Raw genomic sequence first — 17,714 nt, forward strand, 5'->3', positions numbered from 1 at the left:
CCTTTTAATCTGAAAACTCACATCCTTCAGCTCTGGAAGATTTTCTTGTATTATTTCTTTCATAAGTTCCTTCCATCAGTCTTTTCTGTTCTCTCAGGGACTCTTATCAGACAGATGCTGAACCTTTGAGAGTAAGCCTCTATGTCTCTTATCATTCTTTCACATTTTCAGTACTTTTGCATTTTTGTTCTACTTTCCAACGACTTGGTTTCCTTACTTTACCTTCCAAGATTTCCTCAACCTCATCTTTCAACTTTACTCTTCCATTTCATCTCAGCGAATCAGATTTTAACTTCCAAGAGCTCTAATTATCCACATATTCTTTTTCCACAGCATCCTGGTCTTGTTTAGATGTTATACCTCCATGAACTCTCAGAGAACATTAAGAGTTTCTTCCACACTATTCTTCTTCATTTAATTCACATACTTGGTTCACCATGTGTTCTATTTATATGCCTATGAGGTCAGTCCACATGTGTGATCCTGCCCACCCAGGAAGAAGGAAACCCATGCCATGTGCAAACAGGCAACAAATTACCTTCTGAAAATGACTTAAATAAGGAACGTACTTAAGCGCACAAGAAGTGAGCCAGCTTACCTTCATAGAGTCAGAGTATAAAATATATTCCCTGAGCACAGGTAGAAAATCTTCTGTCATGTCATCTGTCAGCTCTTCCAAGGCCGTCGAGCAGTTGCCAATGCAAGCTGACACACCCTCCAGGGGCTCAGCCAGCTCCCCCTCTAACGCACTCCACGTGGAGTACACAGGCCCATATTCTCTCAGCTCTACAAGGTACTCTAAAGGGAGAAGAGAAACTAATTAAGACTTGGTGGGTAATTAAGACAATCACTGGTATTACTGACTCAGTAACAACTGTAGCCAAGAGCTCTCTATGGTGAGATGTTATTTACTTGGCCATTCACTCACCAAAGCACGCTCTCTTTTAAACACAACATTGTTTATAATTTTTTAAAATCTCTATAAACCCATATTATAGCTAACATCATAACATCACCTGACTTCACCCCGTAATGGGAATGCCATGCTTCTGGATAATGGGGACCACGATGACTTCTGGGGGAAGTGGTAGGAGTTACATCCACCACATATCTTCAGAAATAACCACTCACCTACTCATACAGTGAAGCAGTATTTTAACAACAGTAGGGGCAGAGTTTTACATAGGATTAGGGGGATCTTTTTAAGGGAAAGAAAAATCAGTCGCAATGGACAAATAATAGGAATTTACGAAATATTATGATATGGATGTGGCCTTACATAGGCAGAATCACTCTCATTCAGAGGTCACCCCAACACTTTGGTCCCATCGGAATTTATTCCACATGCTCCTTAGATGTGGATGGTACTGAAAGCTACCTCTAGCACCTGCTGGCCCCACATAATACCATCAGTGGGTAGAGGAGAACGAAAGCACAGGGAACAAGGGCAAATGTTGATTTATTTCCCCTCGGAAGAAAATCTAGTGCATCATTTGTCACCAGGATTCTTTTTTTTTAAGATTTTACTTCTTTACTTCTCAGAGAGAGAAAGAGAGGGAGAGAGAGCACACAAGCAGGGGGAGTGGCAGGCAGAGGGAAAAGCAGGCTTCCTGCAGAGCAAGGAGCCCAATGTGGGACCCGATCCCAGGACCCTGAGCTGAAGATAGATGCTTAACCGACTGAGCCACCCAGGCGTCCCATCACCAGGATTCTTGCCATTACAATAAAATGTTGCCATTTTTTAGTAACCAATGGATAGCGACTACTGGAGAATCCTTTTCGGTGTGTTTCATAGCTTGTGCCAGCATGATCGTTAACACTGTTCCGGTCTCTCTGGCCTACACGTGTGTAAGAAGACAAAAGGCCCTAATATTCTGGGATACAGAAAAGCAGGTGACCACAAGAGGGGTGGGGAGGAAGTGGTGGCAACAACCCGGAAGGTTCCAGAGAGATCTCATAACTACCCAGGTCAGGAAGAATGGGTCTGAAATGAAGCAGGGGTGGGGCAGGTGAGTCAGTTTCAAGTTGGAGACTCATTAGGAGCACAACTTTGGCAAACACGGGTCTCCATGCGGTCCTTTTGAACAATCTTTCTGCCAGAAAAGGTACCAAAGTTTGCTTTTTAAACTATCGTTCCTATGAATGAAGGGAAGCTGAGTCCATGTCTTCACTTTTAAAGCTGAAGTTAAGAGAGAGAGAAGTGGAAACGCCTCGGGCCTGAGAAGTGGCTGCTCGCCATGGGGAAAGCAAACACAGGCTGAGGTGCAGGGCAAAGGAGGGAGCACAAAATTATACTCTGCTCACAACGTCCCCCTCCCCTCCTTGTACTGATTAGTTTCTGAGTGTGGCCTCGTCCTGTCAGGCCAGTCTTTCTGCAGTTTGATTCTGCTGAGCACACGTGAAAGCCATTTCCGCGCACACGCTCCCTGGGCGTGATCAGTATCTGCACGAAGGGCTCACCTATTTCTTCTTTGATGATCCTCTGGGCTATTCGGTCAATGGTTCCCAGTTTGAGCGCAAACGTATCTAAGTAGTCGCCGATAGCTGCAAACTCAAGAGGTCGACTCCTCAGCTTGTAGCCCCCGGTGACGTGCTTGACGGACTCGCCCACTCGGGTCAGCAGCGCCATTCCTTGCTTCTTGTAGGCGTTCAGGTCCTAAGGATGACACATGAACAAACTCAAGGGGCTGCATCACTCCCACTGCCAGGACTCGGTGAACCAACTCCTTTAGGTGGTTCTTCTTGGAAGTGGAAGACTGAAAACGAGGAGCTGAGTTACAGGACTGACCACATACACAAGAGTCCTCTCCCCTCGCCATCAGAATCTCCAAACGCGCACATCTGAGCCCTTTCACCAGAGCCAGACTCTTACCTTTCTAATCAGGTTCACTCACCTGAGCACGCTCTCCTTCAAATTCATGTTTCTAACGTGATGTTTTAAAGCCTCTGACCAAAAAAAAAAAAAAAAAAAAAAAAGTCCCTTTCTCTCATACAAAATATCCTAAGTTATCTTTAGGAAGAAAATTCTAGAGCTGAAATTCATTCCATTCATTTATTTATATGCCAAGCAAAGCCATATAAAGAAAGGAGGGAGAAGAGGGCAGGAAGCAGGAAACAGCGACAGAAAAAGCAGCACAAGAAAACCCAAGCCAAGGACAGACGCTGTAAACAACAGAACATTTTATCCTGAAGGTCTTGGTCGGGGCACACACGGGCAATATGGTGAGCTACATGACGCATTGTATCTAAAGTTAAGATGCGCATTAGTCGGCCAGGTCAAATAACCTTCCTCCTGTCCTTCAACTCTCGGAGGAGTCCACAGCATCTTCTGGTTGTTCTATGTCACCTCCTTTAACGGTGCCTTCAAAAATGGTTTTACAGAAGATCGGGTGTCTGCTGCTTATATCCACCCTCAATACAGACAGAATAATTATTCCGGGTCCAAGTAGGGCATGCCTACAGAGAGATAAGGGAACAAGGCACAAGGCCATTGCTTTCTGGTCACCTTGTCTGGTTTAGGGATGGAGCAGAGAACAGGGAATCACACTTAACACAGACGTCTGGCAGCCCCCTCCCATTTCACAGCCACAGTCATAGGCCCTGGTCTCCACAAGTGTCTGAAGGGTAGACTGCTCCTGATTTCACTTCCTTCTTTGAGCAGTCAAAGAGCACTTCGGCTCTTGATTCCACTCTTTTCCAGCTACACCTCGCTGACAAGAAAGGCCCCTGCCCACCAACCATTCCCTCACCTGCCTGTACCTTCAACTTCTAACCCTTCAGGGCATAACAGACACCCAGGGCTCACCCACCTTCAAAACAGCAGCAATTTCCTCTAGCTCCCCTCCTCCATTTCTCTTATTCCTTTCAAAGTCAGGCTACCTGAGAGAATGTTCTAAAGACTCCATTTCCCTTCTAGCCTCATGTACTCTAGACAAGAAAACATCCCTGTAGACACCTGGCCTTCGCAAGGTGGTAATGGAAGCCTTGCCATTGTTGGCATTGCTTCCACAGACAGTATTTTTTGGGGCAGGGCTTGATCCAAATGGGCTCGTTGGACTGCAAAAGCTCTATTCCAAGTAGAGGCTTAGAAGGGAATCCCCAGTTAACCAAGTCAATGTACTGAATGAGGTTATTTAGCAGTGCCTCTCTGACTGCTGTACCCATTCTACCAAAGACGAAAATACTGATCTGAACGCAGGTGATACTGAGTGTCCCCCCACCTCTCCCAGCATTACTGGCTTCTTCTCAAAGACACTTCTGGTTTGTGATAAGATCAGGTTATCAAGGGAGAGAAGAATGCTTCTTCCTTCACTGGCAGAACATGTCAAGGCCTCACTAAAGAACAAGACCAAGTTATTCAAGGGGTGTTAGAAGATGGGGAACACGGGGAGGGGGAAATGGGGAGCTCCTGTAGTACCACATAGCATAGTACAGTAGCATGTTTCAGTTTCACGAAACGAGAAAGTTCTGGAGATTATAGTTGTAAATATACTTAATGCTACTGAAATGAACACCTTAAAATGGTTAGGATGGTAAACTGTGTATTTTACCACAACCTAAAGAAAAAAAAAAAAACCACGATGGGGTTATTTAGTACATTCAGTTCAGCAAGTAAAACTGAACCAGGCTAGAATTTGTTCAGTGTTAGAGCCAATACCCCAGTGCTTACTCACGGGAAGTTGGACTGTGGTTAAGACGCTGAAGGACTTTTTTTTTTTTTTTTAATCATTTATCTGGCCCAAATACCCCCCCCCACACACACACACAAATCTTTCCTCTTTAATCTCCACATAGATTCCCAATGACCAAGGGTCCGCGTTCTCTTTCTGTGTTTCTGTGTTTCTCTGCTCGGTAAGGAGGACCAAGACTGGGGCCTCCCAGGTCAACAACCTGAATCGTGCGTGAGGCAGTGAGTTGCCCTGCTGGAGAACTGGATGGATTTCATTCTGCATAAGAACTGTATCTGAGGATCTGTTACCAGGAAATACTTATTTTGAAACAGAACAGGAGTTTGATGTGGGGGGGAATGGGCCTCTAGGAGAAAAGAGAAGATGAATTGGAAGGTCATCACTGGGACTAAAAAAATCCCAATGGTGGTTTAAAAAAATATATATATTAAAGGACTTTGCCACGTGGTTTCCAGCATCTGGAGAACGGCACCCTCTCTAAAATCTTTACCGTCAACTGATTTATCTGCAAATGTTTCTCAATTCTGCCATTTTGAAAAAGAAAACTGGGAAGTCCCTGAGCGTCAACACCCTTGCCAACATGGAACAAACCACCTATGGCCCAAGGATGGGAATGTGATTCACGAAGGTAAACAGATGTGGCTACAAGGAGCTGGCATGAGAGTCTGGGCCTGAGATCCCATTTCTGCAGACATTGAGGGCACAGTGCCTTGGACTTCCTGTCAGTTCTGCCAAAGGGAAGTGCACACAGAAGCCAGTGAATAACCAACCTGGGTGTGAACACACAGAATCTGGCAACTGTGTGGGACCCAAATGTTTCTCTGCAAATGCTTGGAAAATGCTGGTCCAACAGGAACATGGCTGTGGGCAAGTAACCCTGAACTTGTCTTGGTCAGGCAGTCTGATATGGCGGGGAAGTGTGGCCTCCGGAGCCATATACAGACCCAATCTCAAATCCTAGTGATGCCACTTGAACACGTCCCGACACCTTGAACTTCAGTTTCCTCATCTGTAAAATGAGGTTACCAGTCACCTCTCACAGGGTTCCTGGGAAGAACACCGTTACCAAACAGTCACTAGCTGTTCTTTCGCTCTGTTCTTTCCACCTGCTGTTGGTCAGAGTGGTCTCACCTAGTAATATGCCAAGAAGTGTGTAAGGAAACACTTATCCCTCCTTTCGGCCAGTGCAAAGGGGTGTTTCTCCTGAATTCTAACACGGAAACCATGCTGATGCAAATGGACGCCAAAAAAACAAAAACAAAAACAAAAAAACCCAGGAATCTGATGACATCCACTATTGTGGGCCATTCACGAAGCTGCTTTGTGAGAGATCAAAGCAGCTTTTGAGAAAGAGCCCGAAAGATGCTAATTTGGGGGAGGAATATGAGACATTCTGTTCTTACCTTAGCAGTGAGGAAAACATTAAAGTGTTCATTGAAAGACAGCACAGGATGATCTGTAATTCTTTTCAGGAATTTATCCAAAGCTTTTCTTCTGGTCTCCACAAACTCTTCTGAAAAACGATCCACAACTCCTTTCACCACAAACTTCTCAGGAAGTGGCTATAAGACAGGAAGAAACAATATCAATAGAGTAATTGATAAGACAGTGAAAAGAAAAACCGCAGGCTAGCAAATAATTCCGTCCAAGAACATATTCCTTATTCGGTTGGATCTTTACGTCGTCATCAATATAAACCTTTGTGAAACATACAGATGCGGTAAATCACAGCTACCCTTCTCAGTTTTATAATGCAAGAAGTAAAATGCTAGAGACTAGTCCCTGGAATACAGGAAACAGTCCATGTTTATCCAGTAAATCCAATATTGCTCCCGTTGGCAGCGCATATTCTAAAATTGGAATAAGACAGAGATTAGCATGACCCCCGCACAAGGATGACGGTAAATGCAACAGTCTGGCTGTCTGTACGTTGCTTCATGCACAGGTGGGATAATGAGAAAGTCAGGGCCAGAAAGACAGTCTAAGGAAAGAAGGCAGACAAGATCAACCACACAAAAATTTATTGAAATAGATTCCATTCTACTCCCAGTTCAAGGGGTAAAAGAACTTGGTGAATGGAGAAATAAGAATATTGGGCAAACCCATGTATCTAAAAAATACCTTTTCCGAGCCAATCTTTTGTGTAGGTTTGCACTCAAAAGTTCTTAAAAATGTAATTTCCTTTGTTCCTCTTAATCAAACAAATGTCTGTGTAATATTTGCTTCGAGCCAATATTGCTGGCAATTTAAAACCACCTGGTCACTAAGGGATCCTTGAGCTTTGACCTATTTCCGTAGTAGCTTGATTAAATGCTTGATTCAAAGGCCTTCCTCATTACTACCACCAGAGAGAGAGAGAGAACCTGCTAGTACACAACTTGAAAATGTTTGGGTTATGAAATATTAAAAGAACATTTACATTAAAAATTGGGCAAACAATTGGTAGATATTTTTCCAAAGAAGACCCGCAAATGGCCAACAAGCACGTGAAAAGATGTTCAACATCATTAGTCACTAGGGAAATACAAACCCAAACCACAGTGAGATACAACTTCACACCCATGATGGTCATAATAAGGGAGTAAAGAAAGAAACAAAAGCAAAACAAAGAAAAGAGCAAGTATTGGGGAGGATGGAGCCAGATTTAAGTCCACAAGCTCCTTCAGCCCCAAACTCTGGCAATAAAGAGGTCTACTTCTTTTATTTTTTTTAAAGATTTTTATTTATTTGAGAGAGAAAGAAAGAGAGCATAGGAGCAGGGGCAGAGGGAGACGGAGAAGCAGACCCCCTGCTCAGCAGGGAGCCTGATGCAGGACTCGATCCCAGGACCCTGGGATCATGACCTGAGCTTTGACTGAGCCACCCAGGCGCCCTGGTTTATTTCCTTTAAATTATAAACCTTCAAGTGCACGCACGCACACATGAAAACAGACACAAGGACTGCACCAACCCGAAGAAGTGGAATCCTAAGGTATATGGAGTGGAGAAATCAAGAAACAATCCCAACTTAGAACCCTTTCAAAGACTCAGAGACTGAGCCCTGGAATGAAGCACTTGGAAGAGCTTTGGAAAGTCAGGATGTTTTCCATCTCCAGAAGAGAGACCGTGGCTCCACGACTCCAGGGTTCGTCTTCCCCTTCTGCCGAGCTGACTTCGGTCAAATTGTACAATCTCCTGGCACCTCAGTTTCTTCTTCGTTTGTGAGAAATAGCTAACAACAGGGTCAGCCTCTCAGGGTTGTTACGAGGATTAAATAAGCTGCCAGGCTGAATGTGCTTCACACAGTTCCTGCCCCCGAGGAAGCCCCAACAAAAGTTTGGGGGGTTCTGTGTGGTAGGAGGGGCAGAGCTCCGGAGCATCATCTTCAGGGGCAGTCATGTTCAGGTGCATCTTGAAATGGTGGCAGTGTGCAGAGAGGAGGCTAAACTGACGGGTTTCTTTTTACCAGATGGGGAGTTCTAGAGGGTACAGCGGAAAGGTTTGGAAATGAAGAAAGAGAGGGGAGTAGAGTCAGGAATGACATTACAGAGCCACGTGGAGATAACACGTCCAACTTAGACACCCGGGGGGAGCTTACGCCTGGGGAGAATATTAGAAACGGGGTACCGGGGCAGATGCATAGGGCCCTCCAGCCCAGTGTTCCGGCCCAGTCGAAAGCACCAGGGAATCTGTCTTAATACGGTTTGGTTGTTCTTTAGGATAACTTCTTTATGCTGATCAGTTCTTCTCCCATTCCCTTAGGTAGCCATTTTCCTTAAACCCTCCACTCAACCCCCCAACTTTTCATGCTAAGCAGATTACCATCTCCCTGACACAGGAACCAGGTGTACAGCCATCACGTAAACATTCCCCAACCATTTTGCTCCTCCACAGAAACCCATCTCCTCTCCATTTCTCAATTCCCGTGGACAACATACCCCACCCTCAACACAACACAAAGCTAACTCTTCTGTGTCTTTGACCATTAGTTCACTATCCTGTATATGCTGTCATCAATTAATTATACTTTCTTTTCCTTGTATCTTCAACATTTCCTCCTCTCCTGGCTCTGTTCCTGAGTCTACAAAAATATAGTTGGTTCTCTTTCTACCCAAAAATAATAAACCCAACTGTTGCTTGACGTTACATCTTCTTTTCCACTCTCCTTCAGGGCTCATTCAACCTTTTTTTTTTTTTTAAAGATTTTATTTATTTATTTGACAGAGATAGAGACAGCCAGCGAGAGAGGGAACACAAGCAGGGGGAGTGGGAGAGGAAGAAGCAGGCTCCCAGCAGAGGAGCCTGATGTGGGGCTCGATCCCATCACACCGGGATCACTCCCTGAGTCGAAGGCAAACGCTTAACCGCTGTGCCACCCAGGCACCCCTCATTCAACCTTTCTGAAAGAATCATTTATCTTCACTTCCACTCCGTCCATTGATGTCTCAACCCCCAATCTTCCTCCACCCCAAAACAAAGTTGTCTTTGGTTCTGCCTTTAAATGCTGCATTTCTTTGCCTTATCCCTACCCAATGCAGACCACTCTTCTAAAGATGATTGATGGCTTTTTTTTTTTTTTAAGATTTTATTTATTCAGGGGCTCCTGGGTGGCTCAGTGGGTTAAGTGTCTGCCTTCAGCTCAGGTCTTAATCCCAGGGTCCTGGGATCCAGCCCCACATCGGGCTCCCTGCTCGGCTGGGAATCTGTTTCTCCCTCTCCCTCTGCTTCTGCTCTCTCAGTCTCTCTCTCTCTCTGTCAAATAAATAAATAAAACTTGAAAAAATAAAGATATTTATTCATTTGAGAGAGAGAGCGAGTAAGGGAGGCAGGCAGAGGAAGAAGGAGAAGCAGACTCCCCGCCGAGCAGAAAGCCCGTCGTGGGGCTTGATTCCAGGACCCTGAGATTATGACCCAAGCCGAAGGCAGATGCTTAACCGACTGAGCCACCCAGGCGTCCAGCTTTCTAATGACCAAATCCAGTGGATATTTTCCTGCTTTTATTTCCTGAGTCCTGGTGAGCACACTCTGGTTTGCTTGTGCTGAATAGGACTTGTGGGGAAAGCTTAATGAGCAAATAAGTGGCTAGGTGTGCCTCATTTAACATAACAGATAATCTCCTGAAATAGTTATTCATTCTTCAGGTTTAGTACATTGAACTTTATGTTTAGTGAATCAGGGAAGCTTGCTATTTAAAGGAACCCTGGAGTGAATCCTTCTGCAAACAGAATTTCCTTCTAAGCACTATTATTCCCAAATGTACATGGCTTTGGAAATTTGTTTCTTCCTATTTCGAGCCTTAAAGGCGATACGCCTACTCTCCACGTGACCTCCATAATTACCTTGTGGTTTCTTTATGCATAGGAATTGGGGTTGCTGATGAAATCACGTGCCTCTGCGGACTGAAACTGAGCTGTTGCAAGTGAGGAGCTCAGCACAGCTCCAAGCACGTGGTAGATGTCACACACACGCCAGCTATTTTTATGACCCTGTAAACACCGAGAACAGAAGGCAGAAGGGGAGTGGACCAGAGGGTGGAACTGCCATACATCTTTGAGGCCAAAATGTTTTTTAAAAACCCTCTGGGATACATACCATTTCACACCCACTAGGATGGCAATAAAAAAAAAAAAAAAAAGGAAGCAAGTACATGGAGAAATTGGAACCCTCATACATGGTTGGTGAGAATGTAAAATGGTGCAGTCTCTGTGGAAAACAGCTTGGCGGCTCCTCAAAAAATTAAGTGTAAGATTAGCATAGCATCCAGAATTCCATTCCTTGGTACGCAGCCCAAATAACTGAAAGCAAGTGTTCAAACAAAAACCCGTACAATCAATGTGCAAGTAGCATTATTTATAATAGTTGGGTTGAGGAAAAGGGGAATGAGAAGTGACTGCTTAATGGGCATGGGATCCCTCTGTGGGGGATGAAAATATTCTGGAATTACAGCGGCGGGGACTGTAAAACATCGTGAATGCACTAAAAGCCACAGAGTTGCACACTTCTTATAATGGCGAATTTTATGTTATTAGAATTTTACCTCAATTTTTTTAAAAAAAGCTGTGGTGATGGAAGCAAATGTCAGAGAGGAGAGAAGATGCTGTGCCGCTGGCTTTGAAGACGGCGGAAGGGGCCACGAGCCAAGGGTTGCGGGAGCTTTTAGAAGCGGGAAAAGTCAAGGAACCAGCTCCCCCCTGGAGCCTCTATGAAGAATGCAGCCCTGCCACCTGGATATTAATCCACTGAGACCAGTTCTGGACTTTTGACCTCCAGAACTATAAGGTGATAAACTTCTGTTGTTTAAATCACTTTCTAAAAAAAAAAAAAAAAGTCTTACTTGGTATGGGGGTGAGGAAGTGGATAGGATAGAGATAAAACAAGATGGGCCATGGGGATAAACGTTGAACTCGGCGGTGAGTACATGAGGGGGTTCATTGCACTGAATCACTCTACTTTGGTACATCTGACATTTTCCATAATGGAAACATTTTTTTAACGCATGACTACGTATATGCATGTACATGTTGGAACCTACAGAAAATCCTATTTGCAGGGCACCTGGGTGGCTCAGTCAGTTAGGCGTCTGCCTTTGGCTCAGGTCATGATCCTAGAGTCCTGGGATGGAGCCCCACATCTGGCTCCTCAGCAGAGAGTCTGCTTCTCCCTCTCCCTCTGCCCCTACCCACTTGTGTTCTCTCTCTCTTGTTCACTCTCTCTCTCAAATAAATGAATCAAATCTTTAAAAAATTTATTTAAAAAAATCCTATTTGTAAAGCATTACAGTAACCTATTAAATATGTCAAGGTTTAACCTTATAAAATACTTCTGTTTTTGTAAACTTGATACTTTGGTAAAGCACTTTCATATGTATTGTATTTCATAATAGTTTATAAGAAAGATCTTATAATCTGTGAAACAAAAGCATACTTCCTGTAGATTGTCATGGAGAGCTACTATTTTGGAGTGTGAAATCTGCACAAAGATTTCAATTGCTCAATTTTGAAATGATCCAACTTCCTCTTGTCAGCATTTAAATTGCTTCTTCAACAAATATTAATTTGCAATTAATTGCAAACTGCAATTAAACAAATATTCAGCAACACACCCACTACATGACAGAAAGCTATTTTTCCTAACCTTATCAAACAAACAGAAAACATTGTTCCTAAGAAAAAATAATAAGAGAGCATTAAGATTAAAAACCTCTCCATAAAAACCACCGTCAAGCCCGGTTTAACTCAAAGTACTTGAAGATTCAACAAATGTTCAACTACTTATTAACTTACCCACTGGGTAAGCTAAAAGCACGCCTATGCTTTTCTCAACAGTACAAAAAAAGGAGGAACCAACTAGAAATGAAGTTAAGAGTTTTTACTGATTATTTCCTATTAAGAAAAACAGCTGTTGCATTACAAATTTCTTATTAATTCCAAATGAGTTTACCACTACCCAAAACAAACTGGGTATAATAAATACAAATGCATCCTTCCAACAAAGCTTCCTTCACAAAAACTGAGGCAAACGGTAAATTTCCAAGTGCAATTAAACACTAAAGAGTTTAATAAATGCATGTGATTCATTTCCAAATTCTACCTGTGCCCATCAAATCACGAAACGTATCTATTGTTGTAACAAGGTGTGGCCCCAGCAAAAGAAGTAGTATTAAAACCAAACTCTGGGCCAAAAAATAAATAAAAAATCAAAACAAAACAAAAACCACGTCATAATGAAGAGTTCCTTGTGGCTCCCACTACTTGATGACGAAGTGAGTTGTCATTATGAGATGACAACTACACACATCCAGCACACTTCTAGTTGTGAGACGGCATTTTAAGAACAAATGAGCATTTCTTGCTAAGTGAAATAAGTCAAGCAGAGAGAGACAACTATCATATGGTTTCTCTCATCTATGGAACATAAGAACTAGGATGATCGGTAGGGGAAGAAAGGGATAAAGAAAGGGGGGGGTAATCAGAAGGGGGAATGAAACATGAGAGACTATGGACTATGAGAAACAAACTGAGGGCCTCAGAGGGGAGGGGGGTGGGGGAATGGGATAGACTGGTGATGGGTAGTAAGGAGAGCATGTATTGCATGGTGCACTGGGTGTTATACGCAAGTAATGAATCATCGAGCCTTACATCGGAAACCGGGGATGTACTGTATGGTGACTAACATAATATGATAAAAAATCATTAAAAAAAAAAAGAACAAATGAGCATTTCTGCTTTTCAAATTACACAGCAATGAAACAATATAAAAAAATATGCTGCAGCACACAGAAAATATCAAACAGGCCAGAATCTGCTAAAGGTATAAAACAGAAAAGACTGAACTGAGAGAAAAGTCGAGCAATACTGACCATCTTGTGATTCTATTCAGGCAAAGGAAAGGTTGGCTGAGGAAGTAAGGGGCTGGGTTTCCCCAGCACGGCCCCAGAAGCTGCCAAGTGTAGAGCCCCAGGGGCTGGAAACAGGCCTCAGGATGGGGAGAGGCCTCTCCAATGGGGAGAGGAAAATGAACGAATGTGGGTCCCTTCCCGGAACCACAGTTTGGCTGGCTCTTCACCTGCGACTTCACATGGTTCCAATGAAGCCCAGGTGAAAGGGGCACTTTATCTCCACACTCCTAACACGAGCAGCAGAAGCTGAAATCCTCACACATTTTTAACCATAGCTGACTTGAGTTGGCAAAAAACAAACAAAACAAAACGGGAACTCATTCTCCCAAATTTTCCAACTAATTCAAAAGACTCTAAAGTTCATCCTGGAAAATAAAACGTGCCAACAGCTAGAAAAGCTCTGGAAACAAAATATATTGGCAGGTGGAGACGGAGATGGGGACCTGTACAACCAGATGTTGAAATGTTCTGTGAAGTTACAGTCATTTGAATCGTGTAGAAGGGGCACCAGATTAGAAAGACCAATGAACCAAAGTTCAGGAGCAGTCCAGGGACACACGAGTCTAATGCAGGATTCGGTCTGATGCACACAAGATGGTAAAGATGATTGATTACTCATAAGTGGTTCTGGAACAACTCTCCAGCTGAAAAAAGTATGGTCCTCCCATCTCACATCAGAACAAATGCCTGATTTAAATATAAAAGATAAAGGTCAACTTCCTTTGCAGATATGTTGTTTTTACAAAACAAAACAAAGAAAATGAAGAGGTAAGTCATAAAAGAAATGCCAATGTCCAGTAAGTTCAGGGGAAGACATTGAGCCTCACCGGTTAAAGAAGGGAAAACTTACTGTTCAAAAATGAAGTCAAAATGGATGAAAGGCTGAAATGTGTGGGCTAAAACTGTATTAAAATTTTAGAAGAGGGGCGCCTGGCTGGTTCAGTCAGTGGAGCGAGCAAGTCTTCATCTCGGGGTCATGAGTTCAAGCCCCATGTTGGGTGTAGAGATTACGTGAAAACAAAATGTTAAAAAAAACAATTTTTTTAGAAGAAAACACAGGTGTAAATCTTCATGACCGAGGACTAGGTGATGATTTCTTAAATAGGACACCTTTAAGTACAAGCAATGAAAAGGAAAAAAAAAAGATAAATTGGACTTCATCAAAATTAAAACCCTTTGTACTTCCAAGAGACGCTATCAAGAAAGTAATGAGACAACTCACTAATTGGAGAAGATTTTTTGCAAGTTGTATCTCTAGTGAGGGATTTGCATTTAGATTATATAAAGAGCTAATAACAAGAAGACAACCCAGTGTAAAGGATCTGAAGAGATATTTCTCCAAGGAAGATGACAGAAGGCCAACAAGCACATAAGAAAATGTTCAACATCATTAGCTGTCAGGGAAATGCAAATCGAACCCACAATGAGATACCACCTCACACCCACTGGGATGGTTATAATCAGAGAGGCAGATAATCACAGTGTTGGTAAAGATGTGGAGAAACTGGAACCCTCGTACCCGCCAGTGGGAAGGTAAAATGATGCAGCCACTTTGGAAAACAGCCTGGCAGTTTCTCACAAGGTTAAATAAACAGTTACATATGATCTGTCAATGAGACGCCTCGAGAAAATGAGAACATACGACCAACACAAAAATTTGCACGCAGATGCTCACAGTCACACTACTCCTAAGAGCCAATAGGTGAAAACAACTCAAACACCCATTAAATGTGAGCAGACAGACCAAAAAAGGGTATATGCATACAATGTAATATTATTTAACAAGAAAAATGAAAGTACTGACAAGTGCCACAACATAGATTAACCCTGAACACATTATGCCAAGTGAAAAAAAAAAATCCAGTCACAAAAGACCATATAGTGTAGGACTCTACTTTATATGAAATGTCCAGAATAGGCAAATTTATAGAGACAGAAAGATTAGTGGTTGCTAAGCGCTGGAAAAGATAGAAGGTTTGGAAGCAACAAGGAGTGGGAGGTTTCTTTTGGGGGTGAGAAAAGGCTCTAAAATTGATTGTGCTGATGGTCGCACAACTCTATATACTAAATATATTAAAATACTTATATACTAAGTATATATACTGAAATAGTATATACTAATACACTAAATACTGATACTAAATATACGAAAAGCCCTTGACTTGTATATTGTAAACGGGCAAACTGTATGGTGAATGAATTATATCTGAATAAAGCTGTTTTTTTAAATAAAGAAATGAAAATATAAACAATAATTAGGTTGCATGTCTACTAGGTCTCCACCTGAAAATAAACTTCCCAGGCAGGGGTCTGTTGTCCATCTTATGACCCCTGACCTCCCCAACAGTACTCACCAGGCCTAATATATATTAAGACTAACACAGAGTCAATGCTTAATAACAGACAGACACTTCCTAGCCAAGTTGCTGCAGAATAACTTCTAAAGAGGAAAAAAAAGAGTGTGTTTCCAGTTTGACTTTCGTATTTGAGTTAGAGATGCTTTCCTATGTTAAATCTCTCTCCACCCCAGACCTGTACCAAGAATTTATTGAATAAATTTACGTCTCCACTTGCTTCTCGAATACCCTCCTACTCACTGCTTCTACCCTGACCATGGGAAACCATACTTAAAAATACCCTGGATCATTCCCCGACATTCTGAAGACTCTCATCCCCTTTCCGTTCTGACTTCAGGGTCCACGCATGAGTATGACCAGCAGGTGTCGCTGTCGAACAAACTTCAAAGACACTAGCTGCCAGCAGGTGGGGCATAATTCCCACTTATGCACAGTGGGAGCTAAGTATAAAGAAAAACTTCTTTCCAAACAGTACAGCATGGAACAGGAGAGAGAAAAAAGAGTAACTGTACAGTGGAGAAACCCGACAAGAACTATATCAAATAAGGTGATCTGGGTTAACCTCAACAGTGATAAATACTGTTGACAGTATGTACCATTCGTATGACGGGATGAGAATGGCACTTTTCCTCCCAAAACATGTGACCCCAATATAATCATGAGAAAAACATCAGACAAATCTCAACTGAGAGACATTCTACAAAATGCCTGACGAGTACTCCTCAAAACTGTCAGTCACTGAAAACAAGGAAAGGCTGAGAAACTATCACAACCAAGGAGACACGGAAGGTGACATCCTAGATGGGCTCCTCAAACAGGAAAAGGACATTAGGCGAAACTGAGGAAATGTGAATAAAGGACTTTTAGTCAATCATAAGTCATCATTACTGGCTCATTAACTGTGACAAATGCGCCACACTAATGTAAAATGTCAAGCAAAACCAGGTGTGGGGTATATGAGAATTCACTGCACCATCGTCACAGTAATTCTGGAAATCTAAAACTGTTCTCAAATAAAAAGTCTACTTAAAAAAAAATTCACTAGCTGCCAATTTCGCCAAATTACGATCCTATTTTAAGGAACAGTTCCTACTGTTTAAAGATGAGTTTCTTCCCCTGAGAAAGGATGCGGTCCCAGGCAAGTCCCATCATCTCTACCACAATATATGCAGCCTCTTTCAACCGTGGGAGAAAAGCACCGGAAGAAGCATTCGTAACACGAAGATTGACAAGTGCTAAGAAGTTATTCAACCAAGGTTTTTACTGAAAGATAAAGCCCTCTGAAGAGTTTTATGACCTAAGTTGCACCAATGCCCCCAAAGCCCAAAGAAACATCTGGGGTCTAAATGGTTATTATTTCTACTGGGGGAAAAAAAAAGTAGTCAGAAAAGCATTCAATATGTATGTTGGTGTAAGTAGTCTTTTAAATTTTATTTGTTCTAGTTCTGTTTTTTTAAATGCGTAGATATAGGCAATAGACAAATATTATGCTGCTTCAAGAAATGGAGTTAGGTGCCTTTTGGTTTTTTAAGTGAAAAACTGGGGTTGAGTGGGTTGTGTACAAGATTCCTGCTTCCCGAATTACCCGTGTCTAAAGAAAGCCCAGCCAGTTGTAATGTGAGGCATCGTTCTTCACCTGGTGGCAGCCACCCAAACCTCAAGAACAGTGTCTAGAAGGGTGAAACAGACAGTCTTTAAAGAGGCAGCAAATAGGAATTAGAACTCTCCATTCCTCAAAAAAATTGTCATAATGAAAGTGAAAACCTACCCCCACGCCACTGAAGAAACCAGCATGATGACAGCAAACCAGAAACCAAAACCTCAAGGGTGAAATAGATTAGACAGTATCCATGAGAATGTCTTACGTACATGTGATGGGAAAACGTGGTATGTCAGGCAGACTCTGCCCTGAATTTAGGGGTGAGAGTTGAGTGAACATTCTCAGGAAAGACGATGCAGGAAAAGAGGAAAAAGTTGCAATGACTTAGTACCTACGGGAATGAGATGAGTGGGCTGGGATTCCTCCAGTTTGTTCCTCAGCCAGTCAAAATCCTGGTACCTTCGACGGACAGAATATTCTGGAAGGTCAAACTCCACCCGTGTACTCTGCAAATAAGAAGAATGGAACAAAATGAGCATAAGGGAATAGTAGCATATCTTGGCAGAAAGGAAGGAAAAAAGCTTTCTTTGAGTAACCACGCTGGACAAGAACACACTTTCCTTCCACCAGAACACCAGCCAAAAGGCATCAATTACCAACATAAAATGATGAGTCCAGGCCCCCAGGGCCCA

At 42.7% G+C, this 17,714-nt stretch overlaps 1 protein-coding gene and 1 pseudogene across 5 annotated transcripts in view; one reads left to right on the forward strand and one right to left on the reverse strand.

Moving 5' to 3' along the window:
* Positions 1–17,714, reverse strand: part of SNX30 (sorting nexin family member 30) — a 110,341-nt gene that overhangs the window by 35,029 nt on the left and 57,598 nt on the right. For all 5 annotated transcript variants that reach the window (XR_015727345.1, XM_045814795.2, XM_045814793.2 and 2 more), the window contains exons 3-6: positions 17,418–17,528; positions 6,092–6,250; positions 2,461–2,656; positions 599–798 (exon numbers count right to left, since the gene is read on the reverse strand). Coding sequence is in view for 4 of the 5 variants with exons in the window: in XM_045814795.2 (XP_045670751.2) it covers positions 599–798; positions 2,461–2,656; positions 6,092–6,250; positions 17,418–17,528 (666 nt within the window). In the remaining variant the exon portion in view is untranslated. The remainder of the gene's footprint in view (positions 1–598; positions 799–2,460; positions 2,657–6,091; positions 6,251–17,417; positions 17,529–17,714) is intronic.
* Positions 6,517–6,615, forward strand: LOC123803420 (U6 spliceosomal RNA; annotated as a pseudogene).

This window comes from Ursus americanus, chromosome 18 (assembly GCF_024610735.1).
Source record: "Ursus americanus isolate L20-20 chromosome 18, mUrsAme1.1.p, whole genome shotgun sequence".
Classification (NCBI taxonomy): domain Eukaryota; kingdom Metazoa; phylum Chordata; class Mammalia; order Carnivora; family Ursidae; genus Ursus; species Ursus americanus.